The sequence below is a fragment of the Poecilia formosa genome, unplaced genomic scaffold (assembly GCF_000485575.1).
Source record: "Poecilia formosa unplaced genomic scaffold, Poecilia_formosa-5.1.2 Scaffold222, whole genome shotgun sequence".
In the NCBI taxonomy this organism is placed as follows: Eukaryota; Metazoa; Chordata; class Actinopteri; order Cyprinodontiformes; family Poeciliidae; genus Poecilia; species Poecilia formosa.
The window spans coordinates 237,929-257,948 of NW_006800161.1; the positions used below are offsets into that span (position 1 = coordinate 237,929).

Here is a 20,020-nt window from a genome sequence, read left to right on the forward strand (position 1 = left end):
CAGCACGGGAAGACTTTAAGAAACATCCAGGGAAGTGCACAGTGTGAGATAAATGCAGGAAGAGTCAGCTTTACTCAAAAAAATAAAAAATAAAATAAAAAAATCAATGTTCAGGGCAAACTTGTTTAAACACTGGTTAAATACTAGTTAACATACATTTTTAATTACAATAGAACAATCTGACAAAAATTTTAAAAACAGCTTCTAAAAGTGTCAAAGTGTGTGTGTACTTGTATACTACATTTAAAGGATCACTTTCATAATATTTAGCATCGAAGGCAGGTCATTTGTGGAAAGTGAGGATCTTTTCCTGGTTCTCCCTTTTTTGCAGTCCTACTCTACTAATTACGGCCTAATTACTCTACTAATTAGTAGAGTAGGGTGGACCGTTCCAAGATATTGATAACATTGATACCAAGTCGTTATCAGAATTTGATTGATATCAGTAAGATTGATACTCTAGTTTCAAATTCCCTTTGAAAATTTAATTGCGTTTTTGTTTTGCAGTTTCTCAACGCTACCGTAAAATGGATTTTGCTTTGCAAAGTATATTTTTGGCACTTTATTTAGAAAACAATACACACAAATTTGCCGTGCTATTGTTTCTGTTGATCATGTGAACCTTCACCCCAAAGTCTCCCCCAGAAAACTTGCTAAGCCTGGTGCTCGGGGTCATTCGTCTTTTTGAGTTAAAAAATGTTTAAAGTTGGCAGGAATTTTGAAAATATCACTTGATAATTACGTGTCATGAAGACTAATACCTGAACACCAACTCTACAGCCTTAAAAAAATAGAAAAAAACAACAAAAAAAAAAAATTAAAAAAATAAGCAAGCCTGGTGGGGGCACAAGTAAAGCCTGGTTCCCCGCCAGGCTTATAATATACTGGGGGAAACCCTGTTAACCCTATAAATATTTTACAGACATCTTTACATTTTACTAAGTTAAAACAAACCAATTTGAGAGAAAAACCATAAAAATACCACGTCAGAAGTTTCATGACATGTTAGTGAACAGGTTGATTTTAGAGTAAAACAACTAAAAGCTTCATTTGTAATTCCAGCTCACCTTCATGGGGATTTTGCAGCCGTCACTCCCTCCTCGTCCCAGTTTCCCATAATCCCCGTCTCCCCAAGACCAGACCATGTCATCATCGGTCAGACACAGCGTCTGAGCGTCCCCACTCCCACAGGCCACATCAATAACCCGGTGACCCTGGAGGGCATCCACCTGGAGAGCAAACACAGGCGGGGGATTATTTATTGTTCGGCCCGCAACAACTGGAGGAGAGTGAGACAGACAGACCAGTTTGGGCTTCAGCTGGTCCTCGCTGTCGCCATGGCCCAGACGTCCGTAGCGACCTTTGCCCCAGGTGAAGAGCTCTCCGCTGGCGGTGATGCAAGCACTGTGCGCACCGCCGGCAGCGATGTCCACCACCTCCACTCCTCTCAGAGACTCGATCACACGAGGACGGTCGCAGGGACTGGGGAGTGAGGAGAAATCCCAGATACGGTAGAAGCAAAACCTTTTATACCGGTTTGGTCTTCAATCAGGAAACAATGTTAGTTTTCACTTTATGATGAAAGATGCACCAATAAATTGGTAAGACAGAATCAGTTGAGGAACAGCAGGCCAAAAACAAAACAAGAAAATGGCAATTTTCATTTATTACGATGTAAAACGCTAAAGAACCTGTATTTAGTTTTCTGATTTTTCTAGCAATTATGATCGGCGCATCTCTATTTAAGACCAGCCATTTGAAGTTAAAGTCATCCTTAAGTTTAAAAAGTTTTCACCTTCTGTTCCCATGACCCAGTTTTCCATCCTCGGCCTCGCCCCACGAGTACACTTCCCCCTCGGAGGAGAGCGCCAAGCAGTGCTTCCCTCCGGAGTTCACCGCCACCTTCCTGATGAAGACATGTTGGATGGACTCCAGTAAAGTTGGCGTGGACACCGATTCCGTGCCACCAATCCCCAGCCTGCCCCCTGCTCCGTATCCGGTAGCGTACAGCTGAAGATGGAGATAAAAGTCGATTAGCGCCGAAATGTTCGCCGTTCGCAAACGTTCCGTGAGGTCAGAAGGGATAAAGTGGCGCAGACGCACCTTTCCGTCAGCTGTGACTGCAAACAGCGTCTGCTCTCCGCCGATGAGCTGGACTGGCCTCAGCGTGGCGAGAGCTTCGGTGGGCGTGGGAACTTTGACCTTGGCCCCCTCGATGCCCCCAAGCTGGCCTCTGTGGTTGTGGCCCCAGCCGTAGATGGTCCCGCTGCCTCCTGCGGAGAGGGTCCAGTCGTCGGGCCGTCGGTTCATCCACTGAACAAGCTGCTCGTCGTGCTCCCGCTTGAACAGGTCATGACTCTCGTGAAGTCCATTCATGCTCTCGTGGTCTGCCATGAGCTCACGGATTTTCTTCGTCACCTTCGGAGGGAAGAAAATCGCTTGTTACGGACATTTTGAGGGCGATGAATTGAAGTTTTGGTTTTGGAGATTTAATTTTTGGAATATCTGGACTTTTTTTTTTTTTTTCCCCACCCGTGCACTTTTTGAGTTTCCACAGTTTAGAGTGACTCAAGGCCGACCTTCTTTTTATTTGGACTTTAAATTCAAATCATCTCTACAACACAATATTAGGGCTGGGTTATGATTTTATCTTCTGATTCTTTTAATCGAGAATAAAGTTGTAGTATTGCCAGAATAAAAGTTTTCTATGAGAACTCCAACATGAAAAATAAAAAAATGAGGAATGATGAGCATCATGTGAAATTATATTTTTGTGTAAATGTTACAGCTAATCATAATAGAAATAATCTCAACACATCAGTAAGCTTGTTGAAATTGTACAAATCAAAGCAGAGATGATTGAAATAAAATTCACTTTGTGAAAATATTTTCTGTCATTTTGTATTCAAACATTTTAAATGTCCCCACAGCCTCGGTGGACTCACTTCATCCAGGAAGGCTCGAGGTAGAGACGTCCTCTTGTCGAGGGCTATGGCCACTCGGGAGGCGGTGCAGTACCGACGGAACCAGGCCCACTTATGGGTCTCGGCGCAGCAGGGGAGAGTGTCGAGCTCAAGGTCACAGGCTAGAGCAACCAAGACCTGGAGAAACGAGTCAGAGTCAGTTCGACAGACACATTTATACGTGTCGATATCTCTGGCACCGCAGCATACCTTGAAGAACGGACTGTGAAGCAGCTGCTTTCCTCCCCTGACGATGGGGTCCTCGTACTCATACTGCCTCTGCAGAGCTTCAGGGAGGCCCTTCACGAGGGCGGCCAGCGCACTGCCTGTGAAACTCTGAAAGAATTGAAATAGATTTACGTCACTTCATACACCATTAGACGTAGCATCACTAGCAGACTAGTGGGCCAGACAGCAGCCTTTGATTTAAGATGGTTGACATATCTTGCTAAATTATGCTACTAAAATATAGATACAATGAAATATTTTCTTTTCTTTTTTTTTTTTCAAAGGATGGATTTAAAAAGGATTTTAAAAAATCACTTTTGGCAAAGAATGCCTTAGGCCATTATTTTAGGAAGGTGACAATATAAGGCAGTGCACAAAAAATAAAATGTATGTCTATTGTGGCCAAACTAAAAATAATAATATTAACAATAAGTTTTACTCACAATGGAGCGGGCCTCGCCCTCGCTGTCCCCCAGCAGCCTGTTGATGTTGATGGACTGACCGTACTCTGTGGTGAGGAGCTTACGGAGACGCTGCAGCGCCCACATCCTGTGTCCAGCAGCTGTGCAGGAAACAGACTTCACTTAAATCTCACCTTCGTTTTTCACTTTAACACTCCAAATCTAAACTTGCGTCTATTAGATCATGTAAACATTCAGACAATTACGAATTTGTAGGATCATCATGTGCTCACCTAGCGCACTGAGCTGGGCGCAGGCGGCGAGGGAAGCAGCGAGGCGGGGCACGATGCTTCGGTTTGAGGCGAAGTTGAGCCTGAAGTCCAGCAGGCATGTGACCAAGTCCATGGAGGGGCAGGACAGGATGCAGCGGTCAGACAGCAAATCTTTAGGGCCTGAGAGGAGAAAAAACAAGTTCAGTCACTGCAAAAATATAAATAAATACAATTCTGAGGTCTTTTCCTCAGAATTCTACTTCTGTTAATCTGTGTCAAAACTGAAATAAAAAAACCCCCAAACATTCTGAGGTGAACGTCAATCAAGTTGTTGATTGAAAAAAACTAATGTGATCATTATAATGTCATATAATGATCACATTATATATGTGATCATTATATGACATTATAATGATCACATATATAATGATTACATTATATATGTGATCATATACTAATAGCATATATACCAATATGTGATTAATATATGGAAATATTAATCACATATTAGTATATGATTAATATTAATTGCATATTATGTGATTAATATTGCATAGTATTACATATTATGAATGACAATATTTGTAACAATTTTGGCATTTATATCAAGACTTACAGGTCTTGTTATAAAGCAGATTAACAAGTCCTGGCTGTAGGATTTGTTAAGCTGCTCTTTATCCCTGCTAAAAGCTCGTCCCAGTTTTAAAACTACGTCTGTCTAATGAGCATACTTTTAAAATAATTCTTATTCTGAGACAAAAAGTCAGTTTGTTTGTTTTTTCAATGGCCGTAATCTTCTTCCTTTAATAAATCTTTTGTCGTTTGAACTGGTAAATAAAAATGTCGGCTCACCAGCAGCCGGCATGATAGGGTAGACGGTGAAGCGCCAGCCCCAGCCGTTCACCGATCCGTCACTGGTGAACTTCCATTTGAGTTCATCTCCTGGGATCCTTAATTCGCTGGACCAGTCAGACCACTCTCGACCTGAAATATGCACAGCATTATTTTTTGATTCATTCATGTCTTCCTTTGTGTTGCACTGAGGTGAAGCATCGTCCTCCGATTACCCGATCTGACGGAGACAATCCTGTTGGCTCCGTCCATGATGGTTAGCGGATCGTGGCGCCGCTCGGTTGAACACTGCCGGTCGAACTCTATCCTTAGACCCTCAGCACCTTCCAAACAAAGTGGAGGTGGTTTATTAGGCTTTTAAAGTAGCACTGCAACTAACAATTATTTTAGTAATTAAGTCTTTTTAAACAGTGTAAACACATTATATCATTTCTAAATAAGAAAAACAAACTTATTTGCCTAAAATGTTACAACGGCGTTCCTTTGGTGAAAACATCTGCAGCTAAAAAAATGCCAACATCAAAATGTGAGAACCTCAGGCCTTTCTGCTCAACTTAACATTGATACCGTGCAGAATGGATCTGTTTATTATTTAAATTAACTAATTGTACAGCAAAAGATGCTTAAAAGGAGATTTTTTTTTTAAGAATTTGAACCGGGTTAAGTTAAATCAACCCATTTGAGGATTTTTGGGTAGAACATATTTGTAGACGAAGGCTGTCTTATTCTTATCCTAAATAGAAAGTATAAATTTTTGGTGCAGTCCAGGTTTAATGTCTGTTCTGCTCTTAATGGCAGGTTTTTGAGTGCATAATCCAGTTAACGACTCATCAGTTACTAAATCAGTGGACGATTATTTCACTAATTGATTCGTCGCGATTAATCCGATTAATTGCTGCAGCCCTGCTTTAAAGTGATTCTTCACCTTGGGATGCATTCGTACCTGGGATCTTGACAGTCCCGCTGGTGGACGTGTCGTCGGTGTACGGATGGCTGCTCTCCACGACGACCGGCTGGGAGGACAGGCGGCCGCTCTGCGAGTCTGTCGCAACGTCTTCCAGTTCGGTGACGCAGAGCTCCAGCAGCATGTCGGCAACCTGAGCGACACAGAGAGAACGTGAGGATGACAAACCCCGAAGCCCATCCGTCTGAGTTGGGAGGATCCGCCGCGTTACCTGTGGATAAGCCGTCCCCATGCCAGACAGCACGGCCGACAGAACCTCCTTCCCTTTGTCCCCGGAGCGACAGGACACGGCCAACTTCAGCAGGTCCACGATCACCCGTGTGTCGTCAGGAACGAGGAGACTGGTGAACTCGTCCAGGTACTGAGGCTCGGGACCTGTGACCTTACTCTGGTTCTCAGAGTCCTGATAGAAAACATTCAACAGAAAAAAATACAAAAAATCAGGGTTCACACACGTTTATGATAAAATTCTAGACCACAGTTCTCGTGGTTCCCGTTTTAGTCAATACTGAAAGGTTCCACTTGGATTTCCTGAAGTCGGGTTCTGTGAAGTTATTTGTAATAGTTTCCTTAAACTATTACATACATCATATCACAAGAGCTGAATTTGCATCGGCCACGTGATTGTGCAATCTGACATTTTGAAAGTAAATTTGCTTAATGGAAACATACCAATTTAAAAAACTCATTTATTAAGTTTTGGTGCTATGATGAGGTGGTTTTTCCGTTGCACTGAAATTATTTTACTTCGCAAAACTGCAATGGAAACACTTTTTTTCGCATCACACGAGTCACATGGTCGCCAACCAGATGTTGCCGCTGGCGCAAACCACGAAGAACATGACAGGAAGTAGTTAGATGATGATGCAGTGGCAAGTTGTTTTAAATGAATTATCGTATAAACAAACTTATTCACGTTTAATTTTAATTGCTTTCATTTATTGGAAAAATGCAACTGCAAAATTATGTTTTTGTTTTTGACATAACACTGACAAAGCTTTGCGTAAAGAAAATGCAGCAAAGGTCAGAGCCATACACTTAACTAAAAAAAGTAATAAAAATAGTTCTTATTGTCACTTTTACCACCATCACAACATTACCACAATTTATCATGCTAAAAATTTAAGTCCATGTTGCCCACCATTAATTCACATGGGATTTTAATGACTGCTGATGAGGCAACTGGATTGGTCGATAGATGGATGAATGAATGGATGACGAAACGAACGGAAGGGTGGATAAACGGAGAGGAAGACATTCAGCAGCTGACCTCTTTGGTCTTGGTCATGGTCTCGGCGATGATGCTGGCCGCTCCTGGGTCATCTGTGACGGGGATGAAGGGACGGGCCGAGGCTCCGCAGGCTGACGGAGTCACGGCTGACGACGGGGTCACTGCGTCTTCCGAGGATGGAGCCTGATCACGCACAAACACAGAAAACGTCACGCTCTCAAAAACTAAACACTGGTCCAATCAGAAACCTTTCCGTGCTTTAAACAGGAAATTATCCGCATGAAATGAAGATGAAACGTTCTGGTTTGGTGTTCCTGACCTCCCCCTTCTTGTCCTGCCAGGGGTTGGGGCTGACCCGCTCTTCGGCTTCTGCGGGAACGGGGGGACATTCTTCGTCGCTGACGCAGGAGGATGAGGAGGAGTCCAGCGGGGGGATGGGAGAGCTGGACGGACACTCTGCTGGCAGGATCATGCTGGCTGGCATCAGAGCACCAACCACCGCATCCCTGTGGGCAACAACCCCGCACATCCAGTCAGAGCTGACGATAACTGCTGCTACGCCCCTAACAGGCGGAAATACGGCCGACTCCCGTTGTTTGTGGGAGTTTTAGGTCCCTGGAGACAGCGTACCTTGCATACATGATCTGCAGAGCCGACAGAACGTGGGACAGAGCCTGCTGTTTGGCCAGGTTGCCGTCCAGACTCAGGAGAATCTTGGCCAGCGAGGGTCGGTTGGGCTTGGCGCTGCTCTGCCCGCTCATCTTGTTGCTCACCGTCGACGAGTCGCATTCTGACTGGACGCCTGCAGTGTTGGAAAACCAGAACAAAGCGAGGCACGACGATTTTTACGAGGACAGAACAGCTGCACCAGATTGGACGACTGGACTAAATGTGGTCCAAATCACAATGTTCAGATTGACCCATGTCTGGGAAATCTGTTGGAAGCTCAAAGAAAACTTTACTCAGTGAAAGAACTTTGTTACAAAGCTGTTTTTGAGTAAAAAAGACTCAAGAGTTTGCTATTTTAGTATCATGTACTCTAATTTCTTGCTTCAAAAACGATCTGATTGGATGCTGGAAAACACTATTGTTGTGTTCAAGTTGTTGCTAAAAATTCAAGCCTAAAATAGCATATCAATGCTAAACGTGTCGCAGCAGCACAGACGTCCCCAATGTCGGCGTCTACAGTCCATGTTTCTAAAGACCCATGAATGATCAGGAGTTCCTCAAACACTTGAAAGCTAAATGGACATAATAAAACTTTGCACCAATCTGATCGTTGAAAAACCTAAATAACAAATTGAAAACAATAAATATCTTGGCTGTTGTCCATTTATCCGATAATTTAGCAGCAAAAAGGGTTTTTAAATTGAACATGTGGCTTATTTTCTCAATACACAGTTACAGACGATGTCATTAACTCTATTAAAAATTTTAATTGAATCTCACCACTACTTTAAATGTAACCAAAAGAGAAGCAGATGACGACTGTTCCCCTTCATCCCCATAGAGACTTGATAGCTTCACACATGGAAAGGAGGAATTACCCAAGTAGGAGGCTCCCAGGGAGTCCCTGGCAGTCTGGAAGAGGACCGGCTCGTGAACTGAGGGCGTGGTCACATCCACGGTTGTCCAGGCAACGCTGTGGGAAGAGCCACACGCCACTCGAGTGATCTTCTGTCCCTCCAGGCCCTGAACCAGGGTGGGCTTCCTGTTAACGGTGGTGGTGCCGTTTCCCTGCTGGCCGTGGTCATTGTCTCCCCATGCATACACCTGACACAGAAACACAAGACTTTACTCCAAAGCATTTCCATTTAAACCTCATGCAGGACGGTACAGCGTAAAGCCGAGACAGAAGCAGATCTGCAGTGATTACTACCAACCTGTCCTGTGTCTGTAACAGCCAGACAGTGCAGAGCTCCAACGGCGACGTGGACGATCTTTTTCCCTCTCAGTCCCTCCACCATCTGGGGCTTCCGTACGTGGACATCGGTACCGTGGCCCAATCGAAAGTAGTCACCTTTGCCCCTGTTTGGAGGAAGGGAAAAAAAAAAAAGACAACATGAATTTTCCCCGTCAATATGGATAAATGATGTTTGATCTTCTCAGTAACGTTTGGTAGTCTTACCAGGTCCAGACGCCTCCAGATTTGGTCAGAGCCAGGGAAAACTGCGCCCCGCACTCGATTTGGCAGACTCCCTGTCCGTTGAGCCTCTCTATGTTCTGGGGAATGTTGCAGCCCTCGCTGCCGCCACGGCCGAGCTTCCCAAAGTCCCCGTCGCCCCAGGAGAACACCAAGCCTGGCAAAAACAGACGCAAATGCAACTCAGCTTGTTTTCTCCAAGTCGGTTTAAAAAAAAAAGTGACGCAGAAACGTGTGCAGTGTCCATAGCGATGGAATAGCAACAAATCTTTTTCTAGTTTGGGATGATGATAAGACGTACATATTTGATAAACTTTGATGCCTAAAACGAGGTGACCAAGTTTGAATTTGATGTGAATTCTTTCACATCCACACAAGGTTAAAATGATTGTCAGAAAGTGTAGGAGCTTCTTAAAGAGACAGGGGGCAATTTCAAAGAGTCAAACTGTGAAGTCAAATTTCTTTCATGTTGGATATGAAAAAAATTTCATATCCAACATGAAATTAGATATGGCATTTTTTAACACCTGCTTCTTTAATAGCTACTTGATTGTGTGTAAAATGGGTTTATGTGCCTGAAATATACATAATATCGCTCCTTTAGTGAATCTTTGTTTGTTCCTTAACGTCCTGAACAATTTCATATCATTAGAGGGAACAGTTTGGTTCAGATGACTGAAACTTTGGACATAGTATGGTGTAAATACCAAACAATGATTCCACTGCTTGTTTTGGACTTCATAAAAAAGCCGTCAAGTTTCTGGACCTGGATCCTAACCCTATTAAAAATGTTACAAACTATGATAAAATCCACGTCTATGCCAAGAAATGGATCAAACTTCACTGTTTTAGATAAGCAGAGTGGTCAGATATTAAACCATAATTATGCTAGGAGCTTCTTAGTGGCTAAAGAAAGTGCATGGTCTCTGTCTGACGTTACATAATCTTACACCTAAAATGTTCAATCAACTATTTGGCCAAAGTAGACAAAAGGTTGGTGTGTTGAACAGGGATACCTTCATCAGTCAGAGCCAGAGTTTGAGCATCCCGGCTCCCGCAGGCGACCTGGATGACTCTGTGGCCCAGCAGCACTTTCACCTGCACCACAAAAACACAAGCACATCATCGGTCCTGCGCTGCCCGTTCACACAAATTCTACTGGACGATAAATTGCCCCAGAAGTTATTGTGATAAACGATAATATCATTTTGAGACCGTTTAAGTGATATAATTTTTAATGGCACAATAATGCAAGAACACATTCTCAAAGATCAATTAACTTTAAATACTACTGAAGATTTAAATTGAACTGGAAAAAATTTTAAATATCTAAAATAAATAAAAACAATAAATAAAATTAATTATGAAGTCTCTGTAAATAAAATTGTCATTCAGAAGGAGGAATGGTTGAGACCAAATCACTAGAATGAAGAATTTTATCATCCATTTTGGGAAGTAGAGAGAAAAGAAAAGAGAAAAAAACAACATGCAGATGGAAATTATGTAGTTTAATTTATCTTGTGATTTATATTTTATTGATTCACTGATTGTTGCGACAGGTCTATGCATGAATGGACATTGTGCAAAACAAAATCTACAAAAATCTGACTCATTCCAACATCAGAGCTGAGTGAGAAGGCTCTGTAAGGTGACGACCCAGTAAAGGAGGCACACGTACCAGTTTGGGCCTCAGCTGGGTGGTGTTGTCCCCGTGTCCGAGGCGGCCATATTCCCCCAGGCCCCAGCTGTACAGCTCCCCGCTGGAGGTGATGGCGGCGCTGTGGGAGCTGCCGCAGGCTATGTCCCGGATGCGCTTGGTCTTCAGAGCCTCGATCAGCCGGGGCTTATCACAGTTCCTGAGGGAGAGGTCAGACACTTCTTCAGCGTTTTGAATTCCTCACAGACAGAAATGACGCTTCCAATAAAAACCCACATTCTGCTGAAGTGCCCCAGCTTGCCGTCGTCTCCTTCCCCCCAGGAAAACACCTTCCCGTCCACGGTCAGCGCCATGGCGTGGCGCCCGCCAGAATGCACGGCCACCTTCTTCACCACGTAGTTGCTGAGCGCTGTGATCTGACGGGGAATGGGGATGGTCCCGCTGGAGAGGCCCAGACCCAGCCGGCCGTTGGTGGCCTCTCCACAGGCGTAGATCTTTCCCTCCACGGTCACTGCGAACGTGGATAAGCGGTCAAAACATAATACAGGAGGAGCTAAAGAGAAAATAAAGGTTTTCCCCCCCGTTTTACCTGCAAAGAGACTCTTGGAACCGCCGGCTACCTGCACCACGTTGAGAGCAGAGAGGGTTTCAGAGAAGGAGGGGACCTTGATCTGCAGAGAACGTACACAGCACGAGTTAAAGGGCCTCAAAGAGACACGCAATGCCAAGCAAACTGATTTATAACACTCGAAATGTTCAGCATTTTGTCACAAACTAATGTACAGAGACTGAATTATCAGAGTAAAAAACTTTATAAAAATGAAAATTTTTAAACAGGTGTTGAACATGTGTTGCTTTAAGTCCACATTTCTGTATTAAAAATGTCTTTTTTAATCATAGGCATGCAAATAAAGTCTTTCAAACATTTATCTGTGTGTAGTTACCCTATAAAATATGTTTCACTTTAAAATTGAAGTTTTAATTGTTTTTATTTATTGAATGGGTCTGTATTTCATTGGGATTTTATAATGCAGAAAACACAAAATAGTTCACAATTGTTAAGTAGAAGAAAATGGATTGTTTTTAGAAATTAACATCTTCAATTCAAACAAACCTTGTTTGATCACAATACAGCCTGAGTTACTAGTTTGAAAATGATCAGTGAAGAGTTTAACAAAACACCGTCAATGCCGTAGCACTAAAGATGCTACGATATTCTTAGAATAATTGCTACTTCTTTATCAATACTGCTTAATATTTAGATTATAACCTATTTTACAACACATTGGTATACAAGATAAAAATGTTGATAAATCTGAGTTTTCACTTTTCACCAGAGAGTAGACATTTTCATACATTATAACTCACAGTAAGGGAAAAATGTCTTGTTCCACTGACAGATTGCTTCACTTAAAAGCAGCACTTCTTATGAGAATTAAAGAATTATTAACGTAAAACAAGATTATATTTCCTGTAGGTGAGATTTGTCGTATTTTAAGTGTACCAACATATTTGCACTAGAAATTAGATGAGAAATATTTGGTAAGATTTTGTGCTTTTGCAGTGGAAGGACAATTGATTATTTAAACTGCACCTTTGAGCCCTTCAGTCCTCCCAGCTGGTCCTTGTCGTTCAGCCCCCAAACAAACACTTTGGTCCTGATGGTGGCTGCCGACTCCAGGCCTGGTGACTTCTTCCGAGCGAGACTGTAGCAAAAGAAAAAAAAACAAAAAACAAAACACCACCACCTCAATCATCAAATAAATAAGAGAAGCATGTTGGTTACGTCAGTAAGAAGTGTGAGCCGTCTCACCTTCCAGCCGTGGTTTTCTCGTCCTCCTCTTCTTCGTTGTCGGACGCCAGGAAGGGCACTGTGGCCAGGTCCTCATCCTCGGCTCTGATGCGTCCCACCATGCGAAGTCCATGAATCTTGCAGTCTATACCCGAGCTGCGGCATTGCTTGATCGCAATCTCGATGTATCTGTGAAACTGATGGGTGAGACGTAGTTTAAAAAAAAAGATTACAAAACTCAAGGAAATGACCGATAAGAACATCTAGAAGTTTACCAACCTCGGTGCAGTCAGTAAGCAGGAGGACGGTGGTGTCTGTGGGGTTGATGTTAATCGTCTTCAGCTCGATTAAATTATTCAGAGAGTTTCCACCTGGTAATAGAGAGAAAAAAAAAAAAAAAAGATCAGCAAACGTTGCTGCTCACACCATCTTAAGTTAGAACAGAAAGGGGGCAAGAGAGGAAATGCATATCAAGAAGAGATTGAGAGTTTTGAAGAGAGACGTACCGATCTGATATTAATATCTGTATCGGTCCAGATATTGGAAATAATTCCTGATCAGGTGACTGATCCACACGGACAGATCTAGTCAGTCTAATTCTATGCTGAGCTCTGAGTGACATCCTGCTTTATTATTTATCCGACATGAAATTTAGAATTCATAATTCCACTTTCTGAACCATTTCAAAGTTTGTCGTAGTTTATATTTTACATGTTTGACCCACAGGAGTAAACCAACTGTGTTTGTCGGTTTCAATTTCTTAATTTATGTTTTTATTAGCCGTTATACTCCGAATTGCACTGAATGAACAAATTCAAGTTGTGTTGTTAAAAAGATCTGACTAAGCTTGTGAAGATATTAGTGCTCTTTACTGGTGCAGAGTTATCAAATTTGTAATTCAATACATTTTTGTCCATGTTAAAAAAAACAAACAAAAAGATACGTTTTCAAGTTGATTCAGCTCCATTTTTCTGTATCGGCCGATACTAAACCTCATATCTGCATCGATGTCAACATATTTTTTATTCTTCGTTTAATTCCAACAGTGTATTTCAAAGACGGTTGGGAGCGCCTCAAAATAACCAAGTTACCATTTATGAAGAGAAATCAAACAGGAAACAGTTCCAAGCAAAACTGGTAAGAATTTATTTGTATTTAACATTCATCAGCAGTCACCTGAAACCACCACCAGTGAGGGCATGTAGCTGCTGTCTGCTGGATCTACGATCATCTTCAGTCTGTGGACCAGAACGTCTGGGAAAAGCTCGAGACGAATCCAGTGCTTCAAAAAAGAAATAAAAATAAAAAATACACCGGAAATCCTACATGTTCTAAGCTGCAGATGTAACACATCGTGTCAAATTTAAATGTTCGGTGTCAGTACCCCCGATTAGAATTAACCTCTGGCATCGGTAATTGGTGCAATCTAATTTTATCAGAAAATTTTTTTTTAATTTGATGCCATCAGCTCAACACAGCTATCTAGATAAAGTTATTGGTGTAGTAAAGAGATGTGCAGAAAGCAGCTGAAACCCCAAGTCTTTAAACTGTGTGACGCTCAAAGTTCTAAGTTCATGAAGCAGGAAAAAAAAAGAAAAAACATTCTGTAGTTGTTCTGCCTGAAAAGGGTTAACTGAAAATACACCAATATGTTGAATTATTGGCAAGTTATATCAAAACAGAGAATTAAATGCTAGCATTAGCTTAGCACTATATGATCAACTATATGATTTTGACTGTTAGTTGATCATATTTGGCTATATGATCAACTAATATTGATCATACGAGGTAATTAAATTATATTTAATTAATATTAAATATAATATAAATTAAGGAAAAATAAGATATTCCTTTTAGTCCCAAAAGTGGGACATTTAAGCTGCGACACCAGAAAGTAGACAGAAAAAAATAATGTAACAGAAAAAAACAACAAAAAAAACAGTATAGAACCCCCTCCCCCCAGCAGACATGTTAAATTATAAATATTAAAATATCAATATATGTTAAAAAAAAATACAGATGTGTATAAATAAACATATTTTCTATGTATACTAGCCTTCAAAGCTACAGAGTGGCGATGCATACCCATGGCATTGATTCTCATGTTGTACATGACAATCGGTCACGTAAGAGTACTCGATTGACTAAAATACTCTTAATTGATGCCAGTATTTTCAGAAAAAAAAAAGAAAAATCCTGATCGGGACAAAGTTTAAACTAACAAGCTGTAATAATGTCGAGCCACAGCTTACCTTTCCCTGTGAGCCGGAGGACTGCCAGCACTGATCGCTGCAGTCAATGAGGCGGGACGCCTGGTTGACGGAGGACGACACGTTGAGGCTTTTCACGGCGCGGGACCAGTCATCGATCAGCATCCCGCGCTGACTGTTGTGGTGCTTCTTGAGCTGCTTGCCTGAACGACCACAAAAAGCTGGAGACTGACCTGGCGGCGGCGAGAGGGACAGGAACAATGTTATACGACTCGAACACCGAACGACGTGCAGGACCGGGGCTACGTCGGCGGGACTGACCGGGCTCGTTGATCCGGCCGAAGGAATGTCTGGTGTTGTGTTTGCGCGTCTTGAAGCAGCTTTCGCAGAAATCGAAGTCGTCACAATTTTTGCACTTGAACCTCGGGCCGTTAATGGGAAACATCTGACAGCCGTCACACCTGCAGGCAGCAAGACGTTTTAATAGCGCAGAGAGATGCAGTAAGAGGAAAAAGTATGAAACGGCTTTACATTTTCCCAAATTACAATAAAAAATATTCATGTATTTTACCAGGATTTTATGTGACAGACCAACACAAAATGGTTCATAATGGTGAAAGAAAATACAAATGATACATGGTTTTCAAATGTTTTCAAAAATCTGAAAAGTGTGCCGAATTTGTATTCAGCTCCTGACGAAATTCCAGTGCTACTACCGGATTATCTGGACTATAAGTTACCTGACTCCAGGGTGAACACTGGGGACCAGCTCCATCTCAGACAGCAGACCAGTCCAGTGGGACTGCTGTGGGAAGTCTACAATCACATCCTTTCCATTGGCGCTGAAAGCTGTGAGCAGAGTTTAGTTCGAAACGATGCAAGACAGAGATCACACACCTTAAAGCCAAATCAGACCTACCCTTCACTACCCCGACACTCCTGTGTGTTACTGAGCCCCATTTGTACTTTGGCGTCGTAACTGTGGGCTTCACCCTAACTTTGTCACCAATTTTTATGTGAGAGGGTGAACTTTGAGGTGGGAAACCTGGAAATACAAGCGAAGGATGAAAAAACGCCATACGTCGTTATACTCAACTATTTTCAAGTTTCCTTCAAATGAGCAAACGCGTACCAATCAGCTCAATGTGGATGTAGCGAACCCAGTACGTTCCTCCTTTTTGTTGCCAGTCGCACTGCACGTTCAAGTCATGAAGTCCGTCTCTGTCCAGCTTGATCACCTTCCCTACGTCTCCTTCGTACACTTCCTCATATGTTCTGCAGCACTTCACCATCATCCCCACCTGCGGGGAAGTCAAAAATATCCCCGTCATTAGATTAATTCATCCCTTGATGCAGTTTAAACAACTCTGCTCAGGGAGAACATTACCTGAATGTTCTCTCTCACGTAGACGGCATAATCATCGTTGGTTTGGAAATCTGACCTCTTCTTAAAAGTCTGGCTTTCAGTCACCACTGCCCCCGCAGGCTAATGTAGCAGAGAGGAGAAATCCGTCAGTGCTTCCTGTCATGAACAGCACTTAAAACTGTAGTATGTAACCTTTACCAAAATATATATATATTTTTACATATCTGTCACAATGTCAGGACAATTTTAGACAGGCATAAAAAAGGAGCTCCTCCACTTGCTCCCAGTGTCGCAATTGCCATCTGACACAATCCACCTGTCCCAATCAAAAAAACAATCAATCTGAACCAACAGATTCAGTGAATGGCTTCTACCACGACAATTATGTGAAATTAAATTAACTGTCTAATATTTTAAAACAAATAGTTTGGGCATTTCACTGGAGATTGGCACCAGCACCCTTCCTGACCCCACTAGGGACAAGGGTGTATAGAGAATGGATGGATGGTTTGGGCATCTCGCTTTGAGCTCAGAGTCAGAGAGGCTTTTCCTGTATCAAACTACTTTTTTTGCCTCTTATTTAGTGGAAATATTGATGTTGAGATTTTCTCCAAAATGATACCTTTTTCATTTTATATATATATACACACACACACACTCTTTTGTCATAGAACTCCCAAGAATTTCTGACCGAGTGTCGTTTTTCTGCAGATGGCAATAGTAGCACTGGGAAGAATTGGAGAAGTTCCATCTTTTCATAGATTATCTGTCTCATACTATACAGTCCCAACATGGTGATATTCTAACAAATATGTAAAAAGAATATTTTTTTATAAGTTACATACCCCAGCTTTAATAGACAAAAAGACGTGTAAATTCAAGAAAAAAAGTAAACGTACAACGGAGAAGGTCGGCTCTGCCTCCTCCAGCTCCTCCAGCACCTCTTCGTCCGAGTATTCATCGGACACGGTGTCGGCATCGGAGAGCTCGGTGAAGTGGACGTCAGGATGGTCGAGCAGCCAGCTCACCAGCGCCTCCACGCCTGACACATGAGCTCAGTTACGATCAAGATGCACATTTAAAAGCCTTTATACATTTAATGAAACGATACGCGGCGTGACGCTCTACCTGGGACACCAGAGGTACCGCCGGTGGTGCCAGACAGGGACTTCAAGGCAAACTCTATGTTTTTCCTTGGGAAGCCCATTTCCATCAGCTGGAGGACGATGGGTAAGGGAGGCACAGGGGAGGTCTTCTGCTTCTTCTGCTTGGGGGGTCTGACATGCTGTATGGTGACGGGCGTGGTGGCCTCACTGGAGCTGCTCTCCTCAAACAGCGGAGAGGACGGGTGGGCCGACTCCACGGCCAGGTACTGACACACGGCCAGAGCTGCTGCCTACACACACACACACGGGTACAAGCAGAGGTCAAACTGAATGCAGCGCACATAGCTAGGTGAGATTTACTGCTGACCAGCTGATTGAAGTAAAGTCTGCTCATGTACCTCCATCTCCTGTCGGTCAAAAATGGCTTTGATAGGCGAGGGCTGAGTGGCAGCAGCCAGGAGCTGCTGCAGCAGGATCAGAGGGGGCAGCGGGCCCTCAGGAGACAAGTCCCCGACATCGGGGGACGTCGCCACCGGATCGTCTGGGTTTAAAAATTCAGCAAAATCACACTGTCATGTCACATATCTGCTCAGCGGCGGGCTAAATGTACCTGTATTTATTCTCACAAAAACTCTTTAGAAGTAGGCACTTTGTAGAAAAGGAATGAAGTGCTTCACTTAGACATTAAAAAAATAATTCACAGCATGAAAATACATTTTCTGTTAACTAAACGTAATTTCCTTTCAATAGCAATGATTGTTTCAAACAAAAAGAAAACACTAAATCTTCCCAAAAAAAAGCTTAAAGTTAGGACCGGGCAATAAATCAATAATACATATCAATATGTTACCGCTGGGGATGGGTCCCATGTCAACCACTGCTGGCTGGGAGAGGATCTGTCGCAGTTTGTCCTGATGGGACAGCAGAGCTCGGCCTGCTTTTAAAATGTAAAGCCTCAGCTGCTGGCAGCGCAGGAGGTGGATGTCCACCTGGTCAGCTGCAAACATCATTAGATATAATCAATACATCAATCAAACTTTACCATTACCAAACTATTTTTTAAAAATGCCTGTTGAATATCTGCTTACTTAGAGTCACGTAAGCAGATCAGTTTGACAGTAACAGCGTTTTGATTACAAATGTGTGTAAATTTTTGTCTATATTCTGCTAATGTCTTAAAAAAAAAAGTAGCAATTTCGGTGTTTTCCTTAAATTAACATCACACATGAGTATGCCATTTCATGCAATAAGTCATTAAAAACAACCGCTGCGCCACCACAGATCCCCCATTTTGTCTAATTCTACAGCCAATGGAAACGCAGCTACAAAGTGTTGCCTCCTGTACCTGTGAGTCCTCGGCTGAGGGACTTCTTTATGCGCTGCTTCTCCAGTTTGCTGCCAGCCAGGCTGACCAGCTGAGCCCAAACGGCCAACATGGGCTCATTCAGAGGCAGGTTCTGCACACTGAAGGCCACGCCAGGCAGCTGAGGAAAACGGTCAGCAGATAAAATTAATTTGCTTGTTTGTCTGTTCTGCGAACAGAGAAGCAATTAAACGTTTCTCATACCGGTTTGAGATGACTGAGCAAGCAAACCCTGCAGGTTCTCATGTCGTGGAACTGGACCGTGATGCGTCCTTTTGGGGTGATGCGCATCACCGTTCCCTCTCCGTACTCCTCGTGGACGACCTGCCCGCCCAGCCTGAGGCGCCCGTCGATCCCGCCGATCACAGCCAGCACCGCCATCAGGCTGCAGACCCGGGGACCATCCGAGTCAGGAAAGTACTCTTCCAGGAAACACTGGGATGAAAACAGCGAGAAGGAAAGGTTCCATGAAACCCTTTTATTCTGACTGGATTAATCAGCTGAAACTATAAAAGCGGCAACTCTTACGGCTTCAGGCTGGCAGCCGGCCATAATATCACCGATGGAGTCCAGCTGGGTGTTGATGTAATCATTTATGAGGCTGTTCCACTGGCCGAGGGAGTGCAGCGTGCGCAGCACAGCCACGATCTCTTCTGCCAGCGTGCTGCTGTGAGTGGCTGTCAGAGAAGCCTGTGGGCGGGACTTCCTCCTTCTCATGGAACCTTCTGTGGAGACAAACAATTTTAAAATATATGCAACTATATATAAAAAAATAAAACTAAGAATTGGAACAAAAAGTTTCAACATGAAACTCATCTGACCTCTGAGAAGCGGCAGGTCTGAGGAGCAGGTGCTTAGAAGGCTTCCTAAGAAACTGAACAGTTTCTCCACCAGGAACTTCATGTCCTGCGAGCGTTCGGTCTTGTCCCATGAAGGCAGAACTGCTTGGAGGAGTCTCAGTGCCAGGATCTGTTTACAACAGAGAGAAAACAGAGTTTGTTATAAAGATTATGTTTTTTGAGTGCTTATAGACGTGCTTGAGGAGACTGACCATGTTTCCCCCTCCCTTTTTTTTTTTTTTAAACAAAAAAAATGTACATTAAATGTCTTCATCATGTCGTCTCTTGAGTTTAGTTCTGAGTAGAAATGTAACGAGACATTGGGTTGTAACCAGAACAGAAGTTCCAGCTTGGTCGGCCCCGACCAGTAACTGCCTGGTTGTGGGAAACTCTGTTTTCTAAAATACATCAAGATGTGCATGAGAGCAAGAGAGAGCAAGACTTTAGGAGATACTAGGAAGGGAAAATGTATTAAAGCTATGTGTCTCCGTTTTACTCTTTTAACCTTTCAAACCTCCATCTGTTATGAAACTTCTTGGATCTAGAAATTAGCTTGAAAATCTTAAGACTTAAGGTGAAGATATACATTCTCTAAGGCTCAGGTGTCAAACTCAAGGCCCACGGGCCAAATCC

General features: G+C 42.9%; 1 protein-coding gene and 1 long non-coding RNA gene across 4 annotated transcripts in view; one reads left to right on the plus strand and one right to left on the minus strand.

Moving 5' to 3' along the window:
- Positions 1-20,020, minus strand: part of herc2 (HECT and RLD domain containing E3 ubiquitin protein ligase 2) — a 67,664-nt gene that overhangs the window by 16,211 nt on the left and 31,433 nt on the right. For all 3 annotated transcript variants that reach the window (XM_007568422.2, XM_016679833.1, XM_016679832.1), the window contains exons 40-79: positions 19,370-19,517; positions 19,077-19,273; positions 18,753-18,983; positions 18,531-18,669; positions 18,036-18,182; positions 17,584-17,726; positions 17,208-17,475; positions 16,979-17,121; positions 16,101-16,199; positions 15,846-16,014; positions 15,633-15,758; positions 15,454-15,562; positions 15,035-15,174; positions 14,756-14,946; positions 13,680-13,785; positions 12,783-12,874; positions 12,525-12,700; positions 12,306-12,417; positions 11,301-11,382; positions 10,988-11,222; positions 10,733-10,910; positions 10,071-10,152; positions 9,040-9,211; positions 8,795-8,939; positions 8,459-8,684; positions 7,542-7,713; positions 7,231-7,417; positions 6,951-7,094; positions 5,892-6,083; positions 5,660-5,813; positions 4,932-5,039; positions 4,717-4,848; positions 3,886-4,044; positions 3,635-3,753; positions 3,174-3,299; positions 2,946-3,101; positions 2,104-2,418; positions 1,796-2,010; positions 1,305-1,482; positions 1,068-1,229 (exon numbers count right to left, since the gene is read on the minus strand). In XM_007568422.2, coding sequence (XP_007568484.1) covers positions 1,068-1,229; positions 1,305-1,482; positions 1,796-2,010; positions 2,104-2,418; positions 2,946-3,101; positions 3,174-3,299; positions 3,635-3,753; positions 3,886-4,044; positions 4,717-4,848; positions 4,932-5,039; positions 5,660-5,813; positions 5,892-6,083; positions 6,951-7,094; positions 7,231-7,417; positions 7,542-7,713; positions 8,459-8,684; positions 8,795-8,939; positions 9,040-9,211; positions 10,071-10,152; positions 10,733-10,910; positions 10,988-11,222; positions 11,301-11,382; positions 12,306-12,417; positions 12,525-12,700; positions 12,783-12,874; positions 13,680-13,785; positions 14,756-14,946; positions 15,035-15,174; positions 15,454-15,562; positions 15,633-15,758; positions 15,846-16,014; positions 16,101-16,199; positions 16,979-17,121; positions 17,208-17,475; positions 17,584-17,726; positions 18,036-18,182; positions 18,531-18,669; positions 18,753-18,983; positions 19,077-19,273; positions 19,370-19,517 — 6,375 coding nt within the window. The remainder of the gene's footprint in view (positions 1-1,067; positions 1,230-1,304; positions 1,483-1,795; positions 2,011-2,103; positions 2,419-2,945; positions 3,102-3,173; positions 3,300-3,634; positions 3,754-3,885; positions 4,045-4,716; positions 4,849-4,931; positions 5,040-5,659; positions 5,814-5,891; positions 6,084-6,950; positions 7,095-7,230; positions 7,418-7,541; positions 7,714-8,458; positions 8,685-8,794; positions 8,940-9,039; positions 9,212-10,070; positions 10,153-10,732; positions 10,911-10,987; positions 11,223-11,300; positions 11,383-12,305; positions 12,418-12,524; positions 12,701-12,782; positions 12,875-13,679; positions 13,786-14,755; positions 14,947-15,034; positions 15,175-15,453; positions 15,563-15,632; positions 15,759-15,845; positions 16,015-16,100; positions 16,200-16,978; positions 17,122-17,207; positions 17,476-17,583; positions 17,727-18,035; positions 18,183-18,530; positions 18,670-18,752; positions 18,984-19,076; positions 19,274-19,369; positions 19,518-20,020) is intronic.
- The window catches only part of LOC107838215 (uncharacterized), an 11,142-nt gene continuing 340 nt past the window's right edge, over positions 9,219-20,020 (plus strand). The window contains exons 1-2 of the long non-coding RNA XR_001664282.1: positions 9,219-9,657; positions 9,709-9,714. This is a non-coding gene — a long non-coding RNA (uncharacterized LOC107838215). The remainder of the gene's footprint in view (positions 9,658-9,708; positions 9,715-20,020) is intronic.